Source organism: Cydia splendana, chromosome 1 (genome assembly GCF_910591565.1).
Source record: "Cydia splendana chromosome 1, ilCydSple1.2, whole genome shotgun sequence".
Classification (NCBI taxonomy): Eukaryota; Metazoa; Arthropoda; class Insecta; order Lepidoptera; family Tortricidae; genus Cydia; species Cydia splendana.
Genome location: NC_085960.1, coordinates 6949478 through 6971735, shown reverse-complemented (window position 1 = coordinate 6971735; position 22258 = coordinate 6949478). Strand labels below are relative to the sequence as shown.

Sequence of the window (22258 nt, the reverse complement as noted above, 5' to 3'; positions counted from 1 at the left end):
AAGAGTGTCTGATTAGATAATAATATTGTTCGAATACTGACCTTGCCGATTCTAATAATAGGCGCGGGTCATAACAGCATGAAACCAAGGTCACGGCCAGTTTATTTGAAATAAGAAAGAGTTGATACATAGTAAAGAGAGTGCATAATTGTTTTCCTTCGTATTTTCACGGAAACGTACGAACGTATCTTACTATTTCAGTCAGTCTCGGTACAAAAAGTATTGAGGTTGACTGTTTCCGAGAAAATACGAAGGAAAACAATTATGCACTACATCTGTACCTAGATAATAACTTCATTGCTTGCACTGTTTTCATAAAAACCAACACCTATTCTGGGATATTTCCTTCGTCCTTTACTTGTACCCAAGACAAATAAATATCATACCCTACATCTTACTAAGTATAAGCTGATATATACTTGCACTTGGATCATAGACTTGGATTGATGTCATTAACTTTTGATTGGATCTTTTCAAACGATTCATACGTTTATTTTTTCCTGAAGAATGTTTAATAGTACTTATCCAATTTTGAAACTTTGTGTCGGACTTGCTAAATTACAATTACAAAAAGGAAAAATTAAACAACAATAAAAATATAAGGCGCGGTATATATAAGCTTTTCGGTCATTATTCATTGGTTTGAATCGATTCACTCATCCCATGCTTCACTCCAATATAATATAATAATAAATCAGCCCCTCTCATTGCGCGAGAGAGCTTGGGCTATAGTCCCCCCGCTAGCCCAATGCGGATTGGAGACTTTACATACACCTTTGAATTTCTTCGCAGAGATGTAAGTATGCAGGTTTCCTCACGATGTTTTCCTTCACCGAAAAGCTAGTGGTAAATATCAAATGATATGTCGTACATAAGTTCCGAAAAACTCATTGGTACGAGCCAGGATTTGAACCCGCGACCTCCGGATTGAAAGTTGGGCGTCATATCCACTAGGTATAGTTGAATTATCGAGAAGATGGAATTGCATTTGTAGTGGTTGTATGCTGATAGTACAAGAAAATAGAAAATTCAAATATAGAATGCCTGTAAACAAACAATACTACTACATATGCAATTCCACGCTCTCGATGATTCAACTATACTAAAACTGATGTATGGAGTGAGCACTCTATTCCTACTATACCTACATATTTCTCTATGGCATTGCTTAAGTTTGAACAGTGGATGCTGGGAACTGGTTACTTGTAAATGATAACGCATTAATTTGGTGATCATTAGATTACTTGCATTTATTTATTTAACAAATGTACCTAGGTATGTACAAAATAAAGTAGGTATGACTATTTTTTCTTTTCCTTCTTTTTCAGTGTGGTCTGTTTTGATTTTTTCGGAATACAGCTTCTTAATATCAAAAGAGCTAATATAATTAATACAATGAGATCTAAATACATCTTCTGGTACCAGAGCAGCAGCAGCGCGGGAGAGCGCAGATGCGGCGCGCCGCGCGTGCGCACCACGTGCTCCACCCAGTGCACCAACTCTTTACCAGGGGGTACTGGACGGTCGTGGTATATCTGGGATATTTCCTTTGCCTTTTGCTTGTACCTAAGACAAATAATAAACCTTCTTACAGAAAGCCAAACACTTACCGAGGTGACTCTATAAGTGCTATTTTGCTAAAAATATAAACTACTTTAGGAGTAGTAAATATTCTTGCTAGGTTCTCCTAATACAAATAAATATATATGTGATTTTTTTCCATATCAAAAAGTATTTTTCTCAGTAGATCGTCTATAAAAAATACCTCGAAGGACCAAACTTCCAACAACAAGCTAGTGTTTGTTTCCTGGATTAAAAATGTCGACGTTTTATATTTGATCAAACATGTTCAAATATCAATCAAGAGTTATTTAAATCATTAATGGCAAAAAGCGGTGTGCACATGTATAGCTTACGATGGATTCGCTAGCATCTCCTGGATCGCCACATAAATATCTTTGGCCATATCCTCGGCCAGCTGGATCTTGATACCGAATCCTTTCCGCACTACAGCTTTCATGTTCACGTACTGGTCTCCCAATACCGGGATGCCGATCACGGGCACGCCGTAGTGTACCGCCTCGGTGGTGGATAACTGACCGCCGTGGGTTATGAAGAAGTTTAGGTTGGGATGAGCTGAAATGTACATACATTTATTTATTTACTTATTATGTACAGTAGGTAGTTAGGTTCAGTATCAACACGCTAAAAATTCGCATTCCTTATGATTGTTCTAAGCTAGGTGGTTATTGTTAGCGTCTTGAATGCTGCTGCTGTCGGAGCGCATGCGTCCTAGTGGTGTAGAAATAAGTGAGATAGTGCAGCAGTGCACCTACTCGTAGTCTTACTGATTCACTTGTTCATCGTTTAACCTGTAACCACCTGTGACAGTATACTTTTTAGTAGGTACTTAACTGGCGAGGTATAAGAAGATAAAAACGCTGTCACGTTTAATTATATCTGTAGCTTATAGTTAACGCATTTTACATTAAGAGTAAGTAGAAATATTTTTTCAGCAATTTTTCCAATTTGCAATAGGGATAATCAGCGCCATCTAGTTAATTCGTGATACATAGGCGTATTAACAAGGAAAACCTAACAAGCCCAACAACATTACAGTGTATGCTGGCAGCCAAGCTACGAGTGTTCTAGCCAGAATGTGTAGATGGCAGCATGTTAGCAGTGTTAGCACCAATAAGGACAAGCGAAATAATCAAAACTGGTATAGTCATTACGAGGTTGCGTTGTATTGTATCGTTGTATTCTTCTTCTTCTTCCTCGCGTTATCCCGGCATTTTGCCATGGCTCATGGGAGCCTGGGGTCCGCTTGACAACTAATACCATGATAAACGTAGGCACTAGTTTTTACGAAAGCGACTGCCATCTGACCTTCTAACCCAAAAGGGAAACTAGGCCTTATTGGGATTAGTCCGGTTTCCTCACGATGTTTTCCTTCACCGAAAAGCGACTGCCAAATATCAAATGATATTTCGTACATAAGTTCCGAAAAACTCATTGGTACGAGCCGGGGTTTGAACCCGCGACCTCCGGAATGAAAGTCGCACGCTCTTACCGCTAGGCCATCGTTGTATATTTGTTACATGAATTTGACCCATATAAATAGGATGGTAAAATTGCTTTTTAAACGGGCTTGTTCCCGTTCACTTATGTAGTAGTTATTGCTGCTTTAAAGAACCGATACCTTTTATTTAACAGATTAGGGGCCCAAAAATCACTTCAGAAAATGCAAAATATAGTATACAAGCCCTGTAAAACAAATAATAGGGTGCACCATGGTGGGCTCTAGGAGTATAGAAAGTAATAGAACATTTTTTGTATGTGTTTTCCAAGTATTATTTTTTCTTGATACCCAGAAAAAATAATACTTGGAAAACACCTACAAAAAATGTTCTATTACTTTCTATCTAAAACAGCCATAAAGAACGCTCTAAACAAGGTGTTTGGGTCTAAAACTGAACCAGATAACGCAAAACGGCCTTTATCATGAAAAAACAAGGTCCATTTTACTTACAAAAAATGCTCTGTTGAGGTGCCCACTTGACGAGATGAATATTTGACGGAACATTATCGAGTTCGCCCTCGAATTTCCATATGACTGTTTGTTTGAGCTTGGCAAACATTTGTAATAGGGACTCTCTCATCGCTGTTGACATGTCGACGCTCTTCAAATTTGAGCCCATGCTGAAGTATATGATCCCGTGTTTGGCGTTGTCCATCAACTTTTGGAGATCCTGAAAAATATGTTTTATTTATTAAATATGCCGCTTGTGTTGTTTTCTAACATTCGTTTCAGCTTTGTATTCGTTTTGCACTACCTACTGCATATTTAATTGATATGAAATTGTTGTTAAGTGAGAGTTATGTTTTTGATTGTTATTCAAATATGGGTGAGTGATAAACCTCGGGGAAAATAGCTGGATCGACTTTTGATCTTCGTAATCTCCTATATTGTAAATAAGTAGGTGAATTACTTCAAGGCATGTTATAATGACATATATATATATTTCATAACTATTAATTAATGCACTGATATTGATAGATTCATTGTATTTCAAGACTACTCCTTTTATCAGTATCATTACAATGTTAGTAATTGACTTATTGACTGATGTTAATATCTCAAACAAATTATGTGTTTACAACCAAATATTTGTGTGATGAAATCTTGACGAAAAGATGCACTATAGCTGCGTTCAATTTTAAACTAAACTTCGTCAGCAAACTTTAGCACCTGAAAGGATGACCACGTTCGTTCATTCGTCTAAGATAGAAATCTTCCGAAGATTTATGTTCTTTCATAAATGGTGCAAAAAAATGTGTACCTAAATCTAAATTTGGCAAAGCTCCTCAAATTGCAATAGGTAAAAGAAATGCTACGTGGTCCCAAAGGACTGCAGGAGCAACATCTCACTATCTTTACTATGGCAGCTTCCCATGCTGAGCTGAATTTTAAAAACAATCTACCGCATTCCGTACTTCTATCTCCTTGTTCGAACCTTGGGGGATTGTAGGGGCAAATTAATGTTTACTGGAATACAAAATTTTCCTTTTCCTTGAGCAGCGATCAATAGATACCTCTGGGAGTAGCGGGCTCTCTGCCACATTAAATAGCATAAGTGCGATGATCTGCACGACCCCTCAGGGAACGGTACTCAGAATATACAGGAATACCTGAATGCGATCGCATCCTTCCAACGTTATGACAAGACGGCAAGACAAATGTTTGATACCTACTGGAATGTACATATTATTACTAATTATTATCTAATGATGAACTAACATTTTCTTGTATGCCCTAGTAAAGGTGAGTAGAATCAGTGAATCCGTATACCGCGGGTGCCAACTGTACCAAGTAATTGGTCTTATTGCGTGGTTATTTTGTAGTAGAGGAGCTTAATTTTGGCACTAAATGATTACAAGTGTTTTCATTTATATTTACCTAATATAATAGATCTATTATATTAGGTAAATGTATCAATCGCACGCACATTATTGGTAATGTAAAAGAAGGCTTGGGCCTTCAACCATCTATAATACCTATGTATAATAATTGCCTGCTTGTGCTTACCAACGGCCTCAGTTGTTAAGTGTAACTTATAGAATACAATATTGGATCATATGATAAATACTATGTATTTAACGAAGGTATTTATTTACGAACTACTTAATGTAGTATACCGTTGCAATGAGTAATAATATTAATTATGGACGTACATATTGAAACCTATTTAGTCAAAGGGTGAGCAAACTTTTAAGGAAATAGTTCTAGTATGTTAATAATCATAATTATTAACATCCTTGGATTTAGAAGCTGTAAATTTTTAACTTTTTGTAAAACTTGTAGGACCTACAATCTACATTTTACTAATACTTATGGCTAAAAAATTGGCTGTGACATACGGACATACAGACACACGGACATGATGAAACTATAAGGGTTCCGTTTTTGCCATTTTGGCTACGGAACCCTAAAAACCATCATTATCTATGCTTCTTGATCCACGTCTATTCCACGTTGACCCACAAATGTGCACATCTTATACTGAACAAAAAATCTCGGCATTTCAATTCAGCCGAGCGATACGAGTGTTCGTTAACAGGCTACGTATTCGGATTCCAAATGCAATGTTTTCCAGGAAGCATTCGGGGGTAATGCAATTTCTTTCAAAAATATGACGACTCGTCGCATGGAATTCTGTAGAGATATTTTTCCACGTTATTAAATCAGAATTTACTCTCACATTGATTACAAGTTTTCAGATATTCCGGAAATTTGTTAAAACTGATGAACACTGATTGGGAACTTCTAGAATCTGTGCTTTATGAACTTATATATTGTTTGATCAATTAGATATGTTGTTCGTTTTTTGCTAATTATAATTAGTATAATTTTACACTACAATTACCTACACACATTGTGCTTTGATTTCCCCTACATGAATGATTTTGATAAACCGAAGTAGTTTAAAAAACTACATAAGTTATCTTATCAATTTATAAAACTTAATATGTAGCGTTATATATACGACATATTACTACATAATTAATAATTATATTGTGTCATATGTTATTTAAATTCTGACATACAGTTAAACAACACCAGCTTCCTCAACAAAACTGAAAGCAACCTCGTGCCTAATGCACATACAATTATTATAATTTAACTTTTAAACCCGCTCCAAAACCCGAGTCGTTGATGTTGGGGTTCAGACCGCCAGGCTAAAGTGGGACTGGGCTGGACATGTCTCGGCAGACATGCATGATGAAAGATGGGCCAAAATAGCCACTAGCTGGCATCCCCAGGGTAGTCGTGGCAGAGGCAGACCGAGAAAGAGATGGCGAGACGACTTGGATGCATTCTATCGGGATTGGCGGGATCTTGCTCTGCACAGGGAGGATTGAAAAGGGAGAGGGGAGGCCTTTGCCCAGCAGTGGGACACACACATAGGCTTAAAAAAAAACTTTTAGATAGTAGAGGTTCTTACTTCAGGCAAAGGTGGCACTTTGCTATCAATGTGGTATCCTCCCACATATTTTGCACTTTCAGGCAAATTAAACGGAGTCCCAATAGACGGATGCGAGTTCAGTAAAAGAAATGATCCATTGTATACAGCTTCGTCGTATGAAGGCATCTGTACCCCTCGTAAAGCAGCTATTTTTGGGTAAAATGAATCGTATAATGTTTTTTCTTTGGGGGTAATAAAGAAGCTGTAAATAAGGAAAAAAATTGTATAAGATGAACATAAAAACGGTAAATGTGTGTACTAAACAACAGGAAAATGTCTAAGTATAAATTAATATATTTATATATATGTATTTCAATACTGCAGTACGCTGTACCTGTGTCCATAATGCCATATTCTCTATTCTTAAATATTGTGCGTTTTCTTATTTAATAAAGTTAGGGTACCTACCTAATAATATCTTCTATAAAGAAATAAATAAGCGTCATGTTCCTGGCCGGGCTACAATACTATAATAGATTTAGCGAATGCACAATTTGTCATTTTTTAGGTGATTTTTATTGCCACTAATCCCATGACATGCCGCATAGTTTTCAAAACATCACAGTTCTCATTTTGCTAATGCACAATTTCATTATTTTTAGGTGTTATTTAGTGCTACTAATCCCATGAATTTGTGTCTCATGGTTTTCAAGGTAACGAGGTATCATTGTGGTCGGCCGGTCCTACAGAAGTGTAATTTTCTAGTGTCATAATATATGTTACTTATGTACAATAATTCCATACCTGATCGTAACAATTTTTTTGACCATGGTCCAAAGCTCTTGGATTCGCTGCCAGAAGGTTAGAGGCGGTGTGTTCGCCGAGAATACGTCAGCGTTGTACGATGGGTTGGTAACTCCGTCTACCAGCTTCAACACCTGCCAGTGGGCTTCCGTGGAACCCACCCATATCAACGGGCATTGGAATAGAGGAGCAATACTGAAATGCAATTATATCCAATATTAAATTCCATAGTGAATAAAATAATAACACTTTCAATGCGTCTGGGTTTGCCCTGTTTATAACTATGTATTTAAAATTACAAACAATCAATTAGAGATGTGAAAAACAGAATGGAAGGACAGAGTCGCGCTAATAAGTAAGAATAATTTTACCTTTTTGATATGGAACCCCAAAAAGGTCTCATAGGTTTAATTTTTCTGTAAACTCTACAACTTTAAATTGTTTTGTTATTTGATGCTCGATAAAAAAAAGTTGAACTCACCCGGCAATTACATCAGAGAAGAACCACTCGATAATTACTGCATCGAACTTCTCCTGTGGATCACTGAGAAACTGTACAATCTTTGGTTCTTCAAAAAATAGTTTGTGAAAGTTGAACACTATGTTGAAGAAAAACGATGAGTCAGCGGGGTTTCCCGAGTTAGCTATGTTCTGCAAATTGAAGGCTGCGACTGGAAAAAGTCGAAGTTTTACGGTTGAGTGATCTATGAACACTGAGACTCCTCTTGAGGCGGGATTCCACCAGTTTGCGGCACTGTGCGGAACAAGCATTTTTGTACTGAACATGCTTGTACCGCACAGTGCCGCACACTTGTGGAACCGCCTTTAGTGATAGCGGTACAGCCTGAAATTCGGAAATCAGCTGCAAATGGTGTTAAAGGTATGAAAATCGGTACAGTGTATCTAACCCCAAGAAATTAATTTCGAAAATATTTAGTTTTAGTATATTTTTTAATTTTTTTATTATTACAAATTGTGAAACGGCCTCCTAGCCTAGTCGATAGTGACCCTGCCTATGAAGCAGGAGGTCCTAGGTTCTAATCCTGGTAAGGGCATTTATTTGTGTGTTCATCATCATCATCACACAAATAAATGCCCTTACCAGGGCTTGTATATACGATTATACGTGTATATTATATATATCGTCGTCTAGTACCCACAACACAAGCCTTATTGAGTTGTAGGACTAGGCCGATCTGTGAAAACTTGTCCTTTAATATTATTATTACAGTGAAACCTGGTTAAGTGGGACCTGGATAAGTGAGAAACCTCTATAGCTGGGACTCATGGTGCGGTCCCGACACTTTAGCACTGAATTACCTCTGTTAGTGAGATAAAACGAACCTCTATAACTGGGATTAGTTGTTGTGATTTTATAGTCATATTTACCTCTATAATTGAGACAGAGAGTGTATTTTACCTCTTTTACTGAGACTATATTTATAAGATTACATTTTCCTAATTGTTTTTTAGAATTTTATTGGAATTGACCTCTGTATCTGAGATAACGTCAATCTATGACCTCTCTAACTCGGACTTTATTGATCAATTTCCGTATTCTTACTAACTTTTAGTCTATCCACAAATTCCGCATTTGCTTAATTGTGTCTAAACGACTTCAAGTTTGATTTAGTTACTTTATGTAGTTAAGACTATCGAAACGAAAGCTGAAATCTTGATAAGTAACACGAATAAACAAATTTTCATTTCATAAATTTCTAAGAAGCAATGAAGTCCGTATCAAATTTTATTTTATTTTAAAATATCTATCCTTTGGAGAATCATTCATAATAAATTCAAATAAATATTTAAACAGACTTAAAAAATATTTAGGGACAAGGATTATTTTACCTTATTTATTTTTAAAGATAATTACAAAATATATATGTACCTTATTAACCACCTCTATAACTGAAATATACTCTATTCTCACCTCTATTAATGAAACCCTCTGTAAATGAGACACAAATTTATTTGTACCTGGCTAACTGAGAGCCTGGGTAAGTGGAATACCTCATTTAAGTGAGACAAATCTGCTCGTCCCTTGAAGTCTCACTTATCCAGGTTTCACTGTATTATTTTATTATCAATTAGTATCAGTTTAAATATTAAATTCGACATCACACTTTGTAATTATGAAAAATTAAAAAAATATACTAAATCTAAATATTTTCGAAATTGATTTCTTTGGGTTAGATATGAGGATATTGGGTATTATTTGAAGTATATTTTACAAAAAATAATTCAACGGTTTCGTATCTGGAGGAGCCCAAACTTGGTATGTTTTGAAAATTATTTTAATTTTAATTGAATACAAGTGACGGAAATATAATAATGTGATATATTTTTAGAACCCGCTCAAAATGCCCTTTCATTTAATACCACACACGATAGGTTCCTGAACAAAAAAAAATTTTTTTCCATATAAAAAAAGATGACGTCATATAACCTCCTTTCCGTTTGTTTTTTTTTTGGTGCTACGGGTTAAATTGATTCAAATGGCCTAAAGATTAATCGTGCCGATTTTCATACCTTTAACACCATTTGCAGCTGATTTTGGTCAACCGCTAGTACTACTTTAAAGTCAATATTACCCAAGCCACGCAAAGAAAATGATCTAAGTACCTACTCGTACCGTAAAATGTGCCTACTTCGCTCCAACATTTTAAATAATTTTATTGTGGTAGTTATGTTGATAAATACAGTGAAGCTTGGTTAAGTGGGACCTGGATAAGTGGGAAACCTCCATAGCTGGGACTCATGGTGCGGTCCCGATACTTTAGCACTGAATTACCTCTATTAGTGAGACAAAACAAACCTCTATAACTGGGATTAGTACCTTGAAAATACAGTCATATTTACCTCTATAATTGAGACTGAGAGTGTATTTTACCTCTTTTACTGAGACTATTTTTTAAAGAATAATTAACAATTTTGCTAAATTGATTTCTTTGAATTTTGTACCTCTGTATCTGAGATGACGTCAATTTATAACCTCTTTAACCCTTCGAGTGGCATTGTCCTCCTCGAGGTCTCTACGGTAAGTGGCGGAGGCCGCGAGACGGACAGACATAACAAGCCGGTTGAGTGGCGCAGCCATTTTGGAAAAATATACGTCAAGTGGCGGGGCCTCAACGGGTGATCATCGCGAATTTGGCGCGTGTTAGAAATATGACCGTTTCCCAAAAAAAATCTATGAATGATATATACAAACTATACTCGTATATCACTGAATTCAGCATAAAATTGGTTATTTGATTGTATACCAATGAATTCTATTATATTTATGTGAATTATGCTAGACTTGTTCTAATCTCATATTACCAATTTTTTTCTACTTTCATGTAAAAATACGTATAATTACGAAATAAAACAATTGATTGTAGAAAAAACAGTCTTTATGACAAAACAATACATTTAGTAGTAGTAGTAGTAGTAGTAATCACTTTATTGTACACAACACAGGTTTACATAATATTTACAGAAATAAAGGTACAAAGGCGAACTTATCCCTGTAAGGGATCTCTTCCAGCTAACCTTCGAGTAGATGAGGGGAGAATTCAAATTAGATAGACAAACTTACGGAATGCACAGTAACATTTTAAAAGTAAACTAACCAAAACGTCCAAAAGTAAATAAAATACATAAATAATATTATAAAATAAAATACATGCTACATACATAAATACTAAACATATATTACATATAATATAATTATATATATTTATATATATATATATACACAAGTGTCAACAAAAAAAAAAATCAGTACTTAACCAAATCACGCTTGGTTGGAAAGCATACGTTTCTTCAAATTAGCCTTGAGTGACGCTACAGACTGGGACCGTTTGAGCGACAGGGGCAACTCGTTCCACAACTTCACCGCGCGTACCGTGAACGAATTCGCATACGATCGTGTCTTATTCGGGGGAATAGCAAGCGTAAGATTAGCACTTGAACGTAAGCGGTGTTCACTGCCTTCAGCCAGATAATTAAATCTCTCGGTAAGGTAAGATGGAGAGCAGGGGTTAAAGAGTACGTTGAAAAGCAACGACAAGACACGCACATTTCGGCGTCGGCGGATCGGTAACCACCCGAGCTGAGAGCGGAATTCAGAAATGTGATCGTACTTACGGAGGCCAAATATGTACCTGATACAAACATTTTGTAGACGCTCAAGTTTATCCAGCAATTCCTCAGTAAGGTCCAAAAATGCAACGTCACCATAGTCAAGAAGAGGGAGCAATAGAGAACGAGCAAGAGTTAGTTTGGTGTGAAGAGGGAGGAAATTCTGTAGTCGTCGAAGAGAATGGAGAGATCCAAAAATCTTTTTGCTCACCTCGGCTACGTGAGGAGCCCAAGAAAGCGTCTGATCCATGATGATACCCAGATTTCGGACAGTAGAGGAAAGAGGGATAATAATCCTATCAAACAAAATGTCAGGTACCACCATGTCCGAGAGCTTGTCTACATAGTATGGACTGGCAATGACAATCGCCTGTGACTTCTGAGCATTAATTTTTAAACCAAATTTGCACGCCCAATCCCGTATGGACTCTAAGTCATAATTAATCTGAGCAATTAATGAGGGAAGATCGTCTATACTAGCCGCTGCATAAATTTGTAGGTCGTCTGCATAAAGATGGTATGAAGACGTAAGCGATGTGGTGATACCATTAATAAAAATAGAGAACAGGAGTGGAGAAAGCACCCCTCCTTGCGGGACGCCAGCGGTGAGCTCACACCAGTCGGACAGTTTGTCATCTACTCTAACACGCTGGCGTCTGCCAGAAAGGTAACTACGGAACCAAGATAATGAAGTTTGGGAAATGTTAAGTGTGTTGAGTGTGCCTAGAAGGATCTCAAAGTCTACCGTGTTGAAGGCACTACTAAAATCAAGGAGGACAAGGACAGTAAGCTTTTTTGATTCTATATTAAACCGAGTATCCTCGGTGACTTTAACCAGAGCGGTAACTGTGCTATGCCCGGGGCGAAATCCAGATTGGAGGGGATTAAATAAGGAATGTTTATTAAGATGAGATAGGAGACGACGGTTAACATAATGTTCAATAATTTTGGATAATATTGGGAGAATGGAGATAGGACGGTATTGGGAGAAAGATGCAGGATTGGAGGTTTTTGGGAGAGGAATAACATGGGCATACTTCCAGGATGCCGGAAACGTGCCATTGGATAGAGAAAAATTAATGATGTCGGAGATGATGGGTGATATGAAATCCGCCACGAGCATAAGCATATCCACACTGAGGTTATCATCACCGACGGCCTTCGTTTTAATAGATTTCAATATTTTAAGTGTCTCTTGTGAAGAAATAACGCCTAATTCAAAGGGAGCTAAATAAGAGTTGGTTGTAGTAGCAGCAAGAAGCGATAGAGTAGAGCGTTTAGTAAAAGGATCAAGAGTAACCGGCGAAGTACTAAAGAATTGGTTTATACCATTTACGTCAAGAAAACTAGAACCATGCGATTGAGATTTGCCAACCCCAAGTGTTTTTAAAAACTTCCACAACTTAGCCGGGGGACATTCCTCAATGGACTGGTGTATGTAGCGGCGCTTTGACTCCCTACAGACCTTGTTGCAGCGGTTACGTAATGACATATACTTCTGGCGATTACTATCCGAGGGATTTTGTCGGAATTTTACTCGAGCTCGATCTCGCTTGGCCATCAGCAGCTTGATTTCCGGCGTGAGCCACGGCGCAGGGAAGTGTTTAACGCGCGTGGGTTTCAGCGGTGCGTGTTTATCAAAGTTCCCAAGCAATATGTCATTGAAAGCCCTCACCTTCATATCGATATCTGCGAGACTCTCTAGCCCTTGCCAATCCGCACTCGTTAAGTCGGCATAGAAGGCTTGCAGATCCATGTCCCGCAGATTTCGCCGCATTATAATTTTATGCTTCCGCTTTGGAGGACGGATCCTGAATCCCGCAAAAATTAGATCATGATTGGAGAAGCCGGCAGCATGAAACTGGCCATGAAGAGAAACCAAGTCTGGAGAAGAGGTAATAATTAGGTCTAATAAAGAAGGAGGGCCATTATGCGGAAAATGTGTAGCCGTGAGCGGTAAGACACTGAGGTTCAGAGAAGTTACAAGTGAATAAAGCTTAGAGGAGCGAAGATCATTTTTAAGGAGGCAGGTGTTGAAATCGCCCATGATAATGCTATGGTTAAACTGGGGGGTTAAATCAACTAAAACATCGTGCAGAGCATCGAAATAATTTATATTGGAAGACGGGCTGTAAAAAACGCCAAGAAGGACTTTGGAGTGATGTAACGTGGCTTCTAAAAAAAGGTGCTCGGCAGAGTTCGAATAGACTGATGGTGACTGCGAGACTATCCGACAAGCGATGTTACTTTTAATATAAATAGCAACACCACCACCGCGGACGGTGCCCGATCCACCTCCTCCGGTGCCGGTCCGGTCGTTCCGTATCAGACAGTACCCTGGCAATGGATAAAGCGTAGAAGGAAGAGAAGGTTTTAACCACGACTCAGAAATGAGAATTGCATGAATATTCTTGTTAGAGCTAAAGGCTGAGAGCAGTTCAGGGTAGTGTGCCGGCACACTCTGTGCATTGATGTGAACAACGTTAAAGTTTTTACACGAAGAGTTGAACGTATATTGCAATTGTTCACCCAAATCAGGCAGATCTGACGCGTCACTCAAAGAATCATAAAGGCTTGAAGAAGAAAGAGAAAAAAACTCACTGTCTAAACTAGCATTAAAAACGTCTGACATTGTATATGGTTTAGTACTATTTTATAATTTATATAAATATGTCTATAATATGTAAAATAATTAAAATATATATTATGTAATTATCACTATTAAGTACTACTAAGAGTACCTTAATAGTCAACCGCCTCATTTGCTCGCCAGCATACAAATAGTAAACACAAACTTTAAAAAAAAAAAACAGGAACAAGTACAGCACTGACATTAGAAAAAATAGCAGAAAAATACACCTCTACGATGCAAAAACAAAACGCTAAAAACGTCAAATGTCAAAGTGACAGCATGGCAGGGTAGGTTACAAAAGCAGATTTTTAAATCAACTAGAAATTTTAAATGTACCGCTGCAAAAACTGAAGTGATTTCTTAACGTACCGTTATAAAAATAAAGAAGATTTTGATCTTGTGACGTCACAGGAGGACGGAATTTAAACACGAGTAACATGGAATGGACACATACAGAAACACAACTACGCATTGTTTCAACGCTTGCCGACACCGGAGCCCGCAGTAAACCTCGCCTGGCGTGGTGGCCTCGGCGCCACCACCGCCGGCGATGCCTTCCCTTCTGCCGCCGCCTCCGTCTCAGTCCGCACTCCTCCAACGACTCCGTCAGCACTTGGCGGGGCCGGTAACGCGTCCAACTCGGCCAGCGTAACAACTTTACGGCGCACCCCGTCGTGGCACTGCACCACAATGCGCCCATCACTTGTCCAGCTGCCCTTAACACCATACTGCTTGCGGGCCTCCAGAAAAACTGCATGCCGGGTGCTAGTAAGAAACTCGGAAAGAGTTCTGCCTGAGCCCTTCAACAGCTTCTTAGCAGCCCAGACTGCATCTCTAGTCCTGTGGCAGCCGAACTTAAGAAGGATAGGCCGTGGCTTTGATGGTATCAGATTCCTGCCCAGCCGATAGCAAGCCATGAGAGTTATTCCGTCCACCTTTAAAGTCTGTCGGAGAATGTCCACCGCTGCAGACGAGGTGTCCTCGCCCTGTGCCTCGGGCACACCATGAAGCAGAAGAATGTTGGTTCGAGAACGGGACTCCATCTCTTCAAGGGTTCTCAACACAAATTCCATTTGGTCCTGGAGACTTGATACAGCTTTCAACATAAAGTTTTTAAAGGCACTATACTCGTCTGGCAGCGCCTCTGTACCCTGGGTGGCCACAGAGCTCTCAAAGGTGGCCATTCGAGTCTCGAACATGGCCTTCATGCCATCAATACTCCTCTGGAGCTTCACCAGGTGATCCATGATGTGTCAAAAGTTAACACTAACTGCGACCTTTGAACTTTAGTGTAAGATAGTGTTTAAATTGTGAGTAAAAAGTGGTGATAACTGCTGTGGGTGCAAATGAGGTGCAAAATATCACATGTAAGTTATTATTACATTAATACAATGTAAATTACTATTTTTTTCGAAAATTAAATTACAGCTCTACAATTTTGACGTGTTGTTTGTTTGGCTACCCGCACAAAAAAAAAAAAAAAAAAAGCATTTAACACGATTCACACAGTTTATTTCACTTTTTATCAGTGCGTATTCCGTTTGAATGTTCGCGGCTCGACGACAGTCGGCGCGTAATGGGCGAGGTGGGGCAGGAACATCACGTCATTTCTAACAAACTTTGTTTTACGCGGGAATTCGACCGTTAGGGAATACCATCCTTGTTTATTGACGAATGCATCTTGCAAGAGTGAGCAAGCAAGGCGTAGTTTTAACGGTTTTATTTTAGGCGCGAAATGCAGCGTCGCACAGATGCCGCGAGACGGTCTCTGCCAATTACGGGCTTGTTATGACCGAACCTTCTCGCGGCCTCTGCCACTTAGAGGCATTTAAAAAAAAAATGGCCGCGCCATTTCTCCTACCGTTCAACCGGAGGTGCTGCCACCCGAAGGGTTAACCGGAACTACTGCAAATAAAGGTCGGCACTTGCACCTAAATTATTTGTGTTTTAGTTTGGTATAGCAGCTAACATCCGGACGTTACTTACAATTAGTTTAGTATGGAATTGAATGTAGCAGTTTCTATTTTTTGAAACTCATTCAAAATAAATTATAATTCAGTCTCAATATTCTGAAGCAGTCTCGAAACTCTCGAACTCATGCATAATGTTTACAAAATACGTTATTTTATTTAATAATTGCACCTCTATAACTGAAATAACCTATGTTCTCACTTCTATTAGTGGTACCCTCTGTAAATGAGACAGATATTTATTTATACCTGGCTATCTGAGACACTGGGTAAGTGGGATACCTCTTTAAGTGAGACGAATTTGCAGGACCCTTGAAGTCCCAGTTATCCAGGTTTCACTGTATATCATTATGCCGATTTAAAGTAGACCATCACTACTATCACGTTGTAACTTAAATGAGGTTGTGATATAGTTTTCCATATATAAAAACTGTTGGAGCACAATTGCCCAGTGGCGAGCAATGTAGGCACATTTTATGGTAAGTACTAAGTAGTCATAATGTAACGTAAATATGCAAGAGATTCTTATATTGCGCAATTATTGCTGTATTTACCAATTATAAGTTAAAGTCGGTGGAGAGTCAGCTTAGACCTAGAATCATCTAGTATAATAAGAAGAATTCTCAAAAGATTATGCAAAAAACAAATGTGATGTGACTTTACGATTAGTGCCTGGTAATTTACAAGGACTATTTATATAAGTAGGTATCTGGCAAGCGGCGATACCGTGATATGAATATTTATTGCATAAGTATGTTGTGTACTGTTAAACAAGTATTTAATCAGATTGAGAACTGGAGAGGAGTTATTTTCAAGATACTTGTCCTTTGTAGGTGTTTACAGATTAAACAGCCTGAAGGTATAAGGAGCATGTACTTAAGTACCTACATTTTACACAAACAGGAAAAACATAAAAGTATATCTAGTATGTTACATTACGGCACAAGATAAAAGGCCAAGTATTTACAATAATTAATGACTAAACAAACCAACTAACAAACAAAACATATATTACAATACAATCTCAAATCCCAATATATGTGTTGTCATTATTAGTATTAGAAGATGGAAGTATAAAAAGCTGTTACAAATTAAATATCTACTATACTATAATGCAGCGAACACGAATGGCGCGGCCTATTTTATGGTAAACCTTACTTGGCTATTTTATTTATTATTCTAAATTATTCAGTAAATGTGTATCTTACATCCCGCTGGATCTTCTTTAGCAATTGCCATGAAGATGTTAGGAACGACGATTTCTTTAAGTTTTGGCGCTGGCTTGTCACGTGGAAAAGCAGTAACGTGGACGACCTGAAACACAAAACATTTAATTGCATACGTCTCGTCCAAAGTATGGAACCCTTTGTTTTGTTTTACCGGTACGAATCCGTACTTTTGGAAAGGAGAATGTTAAGAGGAAAGGGTACGATCGGTTCTCCATACAAACGTAGTCCCCATTTTTCTCTCTATGGAAAATATTTTTTATGAAATTAGATGTTTATGAACTATAACTATCTATCTATGCTGTTTCCTTTGACATTTTTTATTATTATAAGATTTAGGTTACAACAACAAATGTACAATTTTTTAAAGGTGTCATTACCTATTATAATTGAAGTGTTAACTTATAATAATTAAAAAAAAACAAAAGATGGGCATAGCTATATTAGCTATGGTCATCATCATCATCATTAATCTATAATATTTAAAACTTTCGCGTTTTGAACACATAATAACTCACATTTATAGACGGGTCTATTGCGAATTTATTATAAACTTTTTCATACACTTTTCGTCCGGTAGTTGCACAAATTGACATTTTGCTGGGACATCATTAAGCCGCGACCACGACCAGTGAAACCTGTGTCGAAACGTTGGTAAATAAAGGTAATATAATTAATTAGCGATAGACCCGTCTATAAATGTGAGTTAATATCATTAATCTATACTATTTACCACACTGCTGGGCACAGACTTCTTGTATATAAATGTCTATACATAATATTAGTTTTTCGTTAGTCGAATTTTTAACTTTCCTTTAATTTGACTGTTTAAAACTGTTAAAACATCAGCTATGTATGAAACACAGATTTTATCTAGGCAAGCCGGTAGTGTAATACAGGTTTGGGATGCGCTCCGAACTATCTAATTAAAACTTCCCGCGGCCAAGTGGGGCTCATTCCCTGGTTGCGGTCGTGTAAAATAAAAACTTACCTCGGCTTGCATTCTGTGAGTCTCAATCTGATTCCAATTTATTCTGATTATCTGTTTTACGCCCTGGGTGATTTCAATACGGAATCTAATAAGTCAAATTTACATTCGAGAATTGATCTATTGTTATCACGCATGGCAGGGAACACAAGTAGTGTAACCACGAATGTAATGCGCGAGGAAGACTGCACATTAATTTTCCACTGAATAAATTAGATAAATAAGTTTTTGGCAAAAATTTCATGTTTGGTACAAGCTTTTATCGCTGACTGTACTTTTCTTTCCACAGGCAACTAATGCTCATCGAGACAATTCTAAAAACCTCAAACACAATTAGGTTTCGTTGTTTTATCACATAGTTCCTATGGCCACCTCCGTCATCAGATCAGCTCGATGACAACATAATAATGCATTGTCACCCGACTTACGTATGTATGCAAAATTTTAGCTCAATTGGAAACCGGGAAGTGGATCAAATTTAACTTGCAAGATTTGATTACAGACAACGGTCAGGTGAAAGTAAATAAAAGCTTGTAAAAAGAATGGGGGCGGGCAGTGCACTGTGCAGTAACAGAGAGTAATTACGTTATTGAGAAAGCAAACAAATTTGCCTTGCTATTTCTATAAAATCTTTAAAAGTAAGATCTGCTAAGCTGTTCCAAACTTGACAAGCCGGAGAATATCAAGTTGTATGGACGTAACGTGGACGTAACGCAACTAGATCTCACGTGCGCAAGTTCTGTCACGTTGTCATTACTACTAATGCTTGACACTCTAATTGTAATAGATAATTGACACCCTGCTTGTCGTCTGGCACTCTTATTCTAATCAATTTGATTGAACGTGCCAAGTTACCAACTAATTGGTAATTGAGCAATGTCGACTACTGGGGATTTATCTTAAACTTTTGGCGATTTATTTATCAAACAACTATTCCCCCTACCAAATGCATAACCTAGTTAAAATAAACCCGAGGTTCATACGTCAAACATCCCAGGGATTCTCTCTTTCGACCTGAAGCCGAGTACCGGAGAGCTCCCAACTTATTCCTTTAAACTCGTTAAAGTTAACTTTAAAAATAGCCGTTGTTTTCAGCTGAATATTTGTTTTGGAATCGTCAAATTTATCGTTTGAGAAAGTTTTGAGACTGCGATTCAAACCATATTGAGGTCGAGCAAAGTTTTATTGAAATGTTTACAATTTCAAACAGGGGAGAATAAAACCGAATTGCGGTCTGTCTTACTATCCCATTATATTACTGTACATACTAGGGACGATTTTCGTATTATGGCGTGTCCGACCAGTGTCTAGGGTAGCTAACAATTGATTGGTCCTTTAGAATACAGATTTCGGTCCCCATTATATGTGTTAATATAAGTGTGTCCAATTATATTAATATCAGTTGTAGCTACGCCTCTCCCGTCGAATGATGGTCCCTCTATCATAGTTCCTTCATATTTAATAACACAAACGGGTCTACCGCGATATAATTTCATTGTTTTTACCTTAAATTCCGACGTTTCAGCTGAGTTGCACCAGTACGGCTACCACCAGTTTTGACATTGACATAACGCTCACGTTTACGTAACTTACTTTCTATGCATCTCGCTCGTACTCGCATATGCGAGCAATAGTGCAAGCGAGATGTACAGAAAGTAAATTACGTAGACGTGAGCGTTATGTCAATGTTAAAACTGATGGTAGAGGCTCAGCTGTGGTCACGGAAAGTCTTCCCGTGACCATAGGCCAAAGGTGTGGCGCCATCTACTCGATAATGACTTTTTATTGATTTCCGGGTACGTTTTTTCTTTAGACTTTATTTATCTTATACGGAGTGACATACATCTTTGCTTCAAGTCTCTTTTGGGCTTAATTGAAGATATATGTTTTTACCGTATTTTATTTTATTTAAATGTAACATAGGTACCTAATTAATCGGGTCTAACGCGATAAAATTTCATTATCATTGAATACCAAGCAACTAAGTTAAAACGTTTAAAAAGGAAAAAGACGCACCTCATGGCCAGCCTGCAGCAAATGGTTTACTACGCCATGGCCTAGTATGCTGTGGCTCTTCGACGCCATGGGGAACACCACGAGAAACCGAAACGCTTCGCATGACGTCATCGTCAGAAGCAGAAGTGCCAAGGCGATACTTCTGTGGAACATCTGAAATAAAAAGGAAATTAAAAAGCACACTTTAATGATTTGTGAGTCTCCTCCTAACTAGGGCATTTCGACACGAAAGTCCGTCAGTGCCTTATTTGGGCATAAAAAGCATACCTATAATGAATTAATTCATAAAGTGGCCATGCACTTTGGCGGCTGGGTGTATGTACAGTCAACGGTAAAAATATGGGTGTACAAATCATCTCAAAAATATGTCCCATAACTCTTATGTCAGTGAATTAAGAACTATGGGACATATTTTTGAGTAAGTTGTATACACCCATATTTTTACCGTTGACTGTACATACCTACATAAATTACGTAAATATTTGTTAACCTCCCATAACCTAATTGGAGGGTAAACAAATCTGTCACACATTATGTTATTAATGATGTAGTATAAATTGTACATTCGTCCAATAATACTTCTAATTTCTAATTTTTAAACTAAATTAAATGTATATGTACCTATTTTACTGCAATGAAATTGTAATCAATTGCCGTAAAGTATACATACATATATTTGTTATTGGAAGAAACATGTAATGAATTTTGATTTTCCTCTTTATCAACAAAACTCGTTCAAATTAAATCGTTATTATCAGTTAAACAAAATACTTTTAATCAATAATAACATTGGTATATCAATAAGAACTAACCTTTGTTAAAATGTAATATCACAGTAAAATAACAGGCATCGCAAATGAAGTGCCCCTGCGCACTGATCGACCGTCAATATTGGATGAGATCACGTGAAGCTCGGGCTGGTGCACATTACAAGCGACAGCGATTTAAATTTAACTATACCTAGGTACTCGCCATTTGAGTTACCTACGTAAGCGGTGTTATGTTTGACGACCGGTCTGGCCTAGTGGGTAGTGACCCTGCCTATGAAGCCGATGGTCCCGGGTTCGAATCCTGGTAAGGGCATTTATTTGTATGATGATGCAGATATTTGTTCCTGAGTCATGGTTGTTTTCTATGTATTTAAGTATTTATATATTATATATATCGTTGTCTGAGTACCCACAACACAAGCTTTCTTGAGCTTACCGTGGGGCTTAGTCAATTTGCGTAAAAATGTCCTATAATATTTATTTATTTATTTATGTTATGAATCGACCTTTATAATTATGAGGCGTACAGGCTACAGTTCAATTTTTTGCTCGTATTACAGGCCACACCCGGTGTATTATGAAGTAGGCACCGTTTAACTGATTAAATTGATCATTGATCTTAGCTTCATATAATTATAGCGTGTAACAGTCAAGTTATAACTGTCAAGAATCAATTGTTTCAGAACTCCGACTATTCTAGTAAATTATAGTTTTTATTATTCACTAGCTTTTGCCCGCGACTTCGTCTGCGTGGAATTAGTGACAGCTGCTAAAGTAGGTATAGTGCCTGAATAATGCTAATAGCAATCATTCAATTCGCGTGTCAGAATATTGTTGTTCTATGTACAAATACGTGTTTTACGTATCAAACTGACCTGTTTCTCTTTGACGTCTAATGTTGATAATATATTACACTATTTAAACACTTTGTTAAGTCAACATCACGTGAATTTTACAGAATTTGTTATTTATGTGGGTACGATACGAAACCACGGTTGACAGGAGAAACAGTAAGTTAACCTACTACTAAGATTTGTAAACTACTTTGAAGTGATTATATTTCGTATTAATATTACTGATTAATAATTATGTATGACGGAGTTTATTGAAAAGATGGTCTAATAGTTTTATTCTGCATAATTCTATAAATAGACGAGGTACATGAGAAACTACTTCTGTGACGTCACTTATCGAATGACAAGTGGCATGATCAACCAGTTGCCAGGTAGAAATGACCGACCGATCCAGTATTGGTCA

General features: G+C 37.6%; 1 protein-coding gene across 1 annotated transcript; it reads right to left on the bottom strand.

The window, feature by feature from the left end:
* Positions 1-1293: 1293 nt before the first annotated feature.
* Positions 1294-21138, bottom strand: LOC134790028 (UDP-glucosyltransferase 2-like). The gene is made up of 9 exons (XM_063760777.1): positions 21044-21138; positions 20232-20384; positions 17210-17315; positions 7753-7942; positions 7272-7466; positions 6507-6729; positions 3533-3752; positions 1917-2136; positions 1294-1566 (listed from the first exon to the last, which is right to left on the bottom strand). Exons 2-9 carry the CDS (start codon positions 20382-20384, stop codon positions 1302-1304), a joined length of 1572 nt encoding a protein of 523 aa, XP_063616847.1. The 5' UTR covers positions 21044-21138; the 3' UTR covers positions 1294-1301.
* Between the last annotated feature and the right edge of the window lie 1120 nt (positions 21139-22258).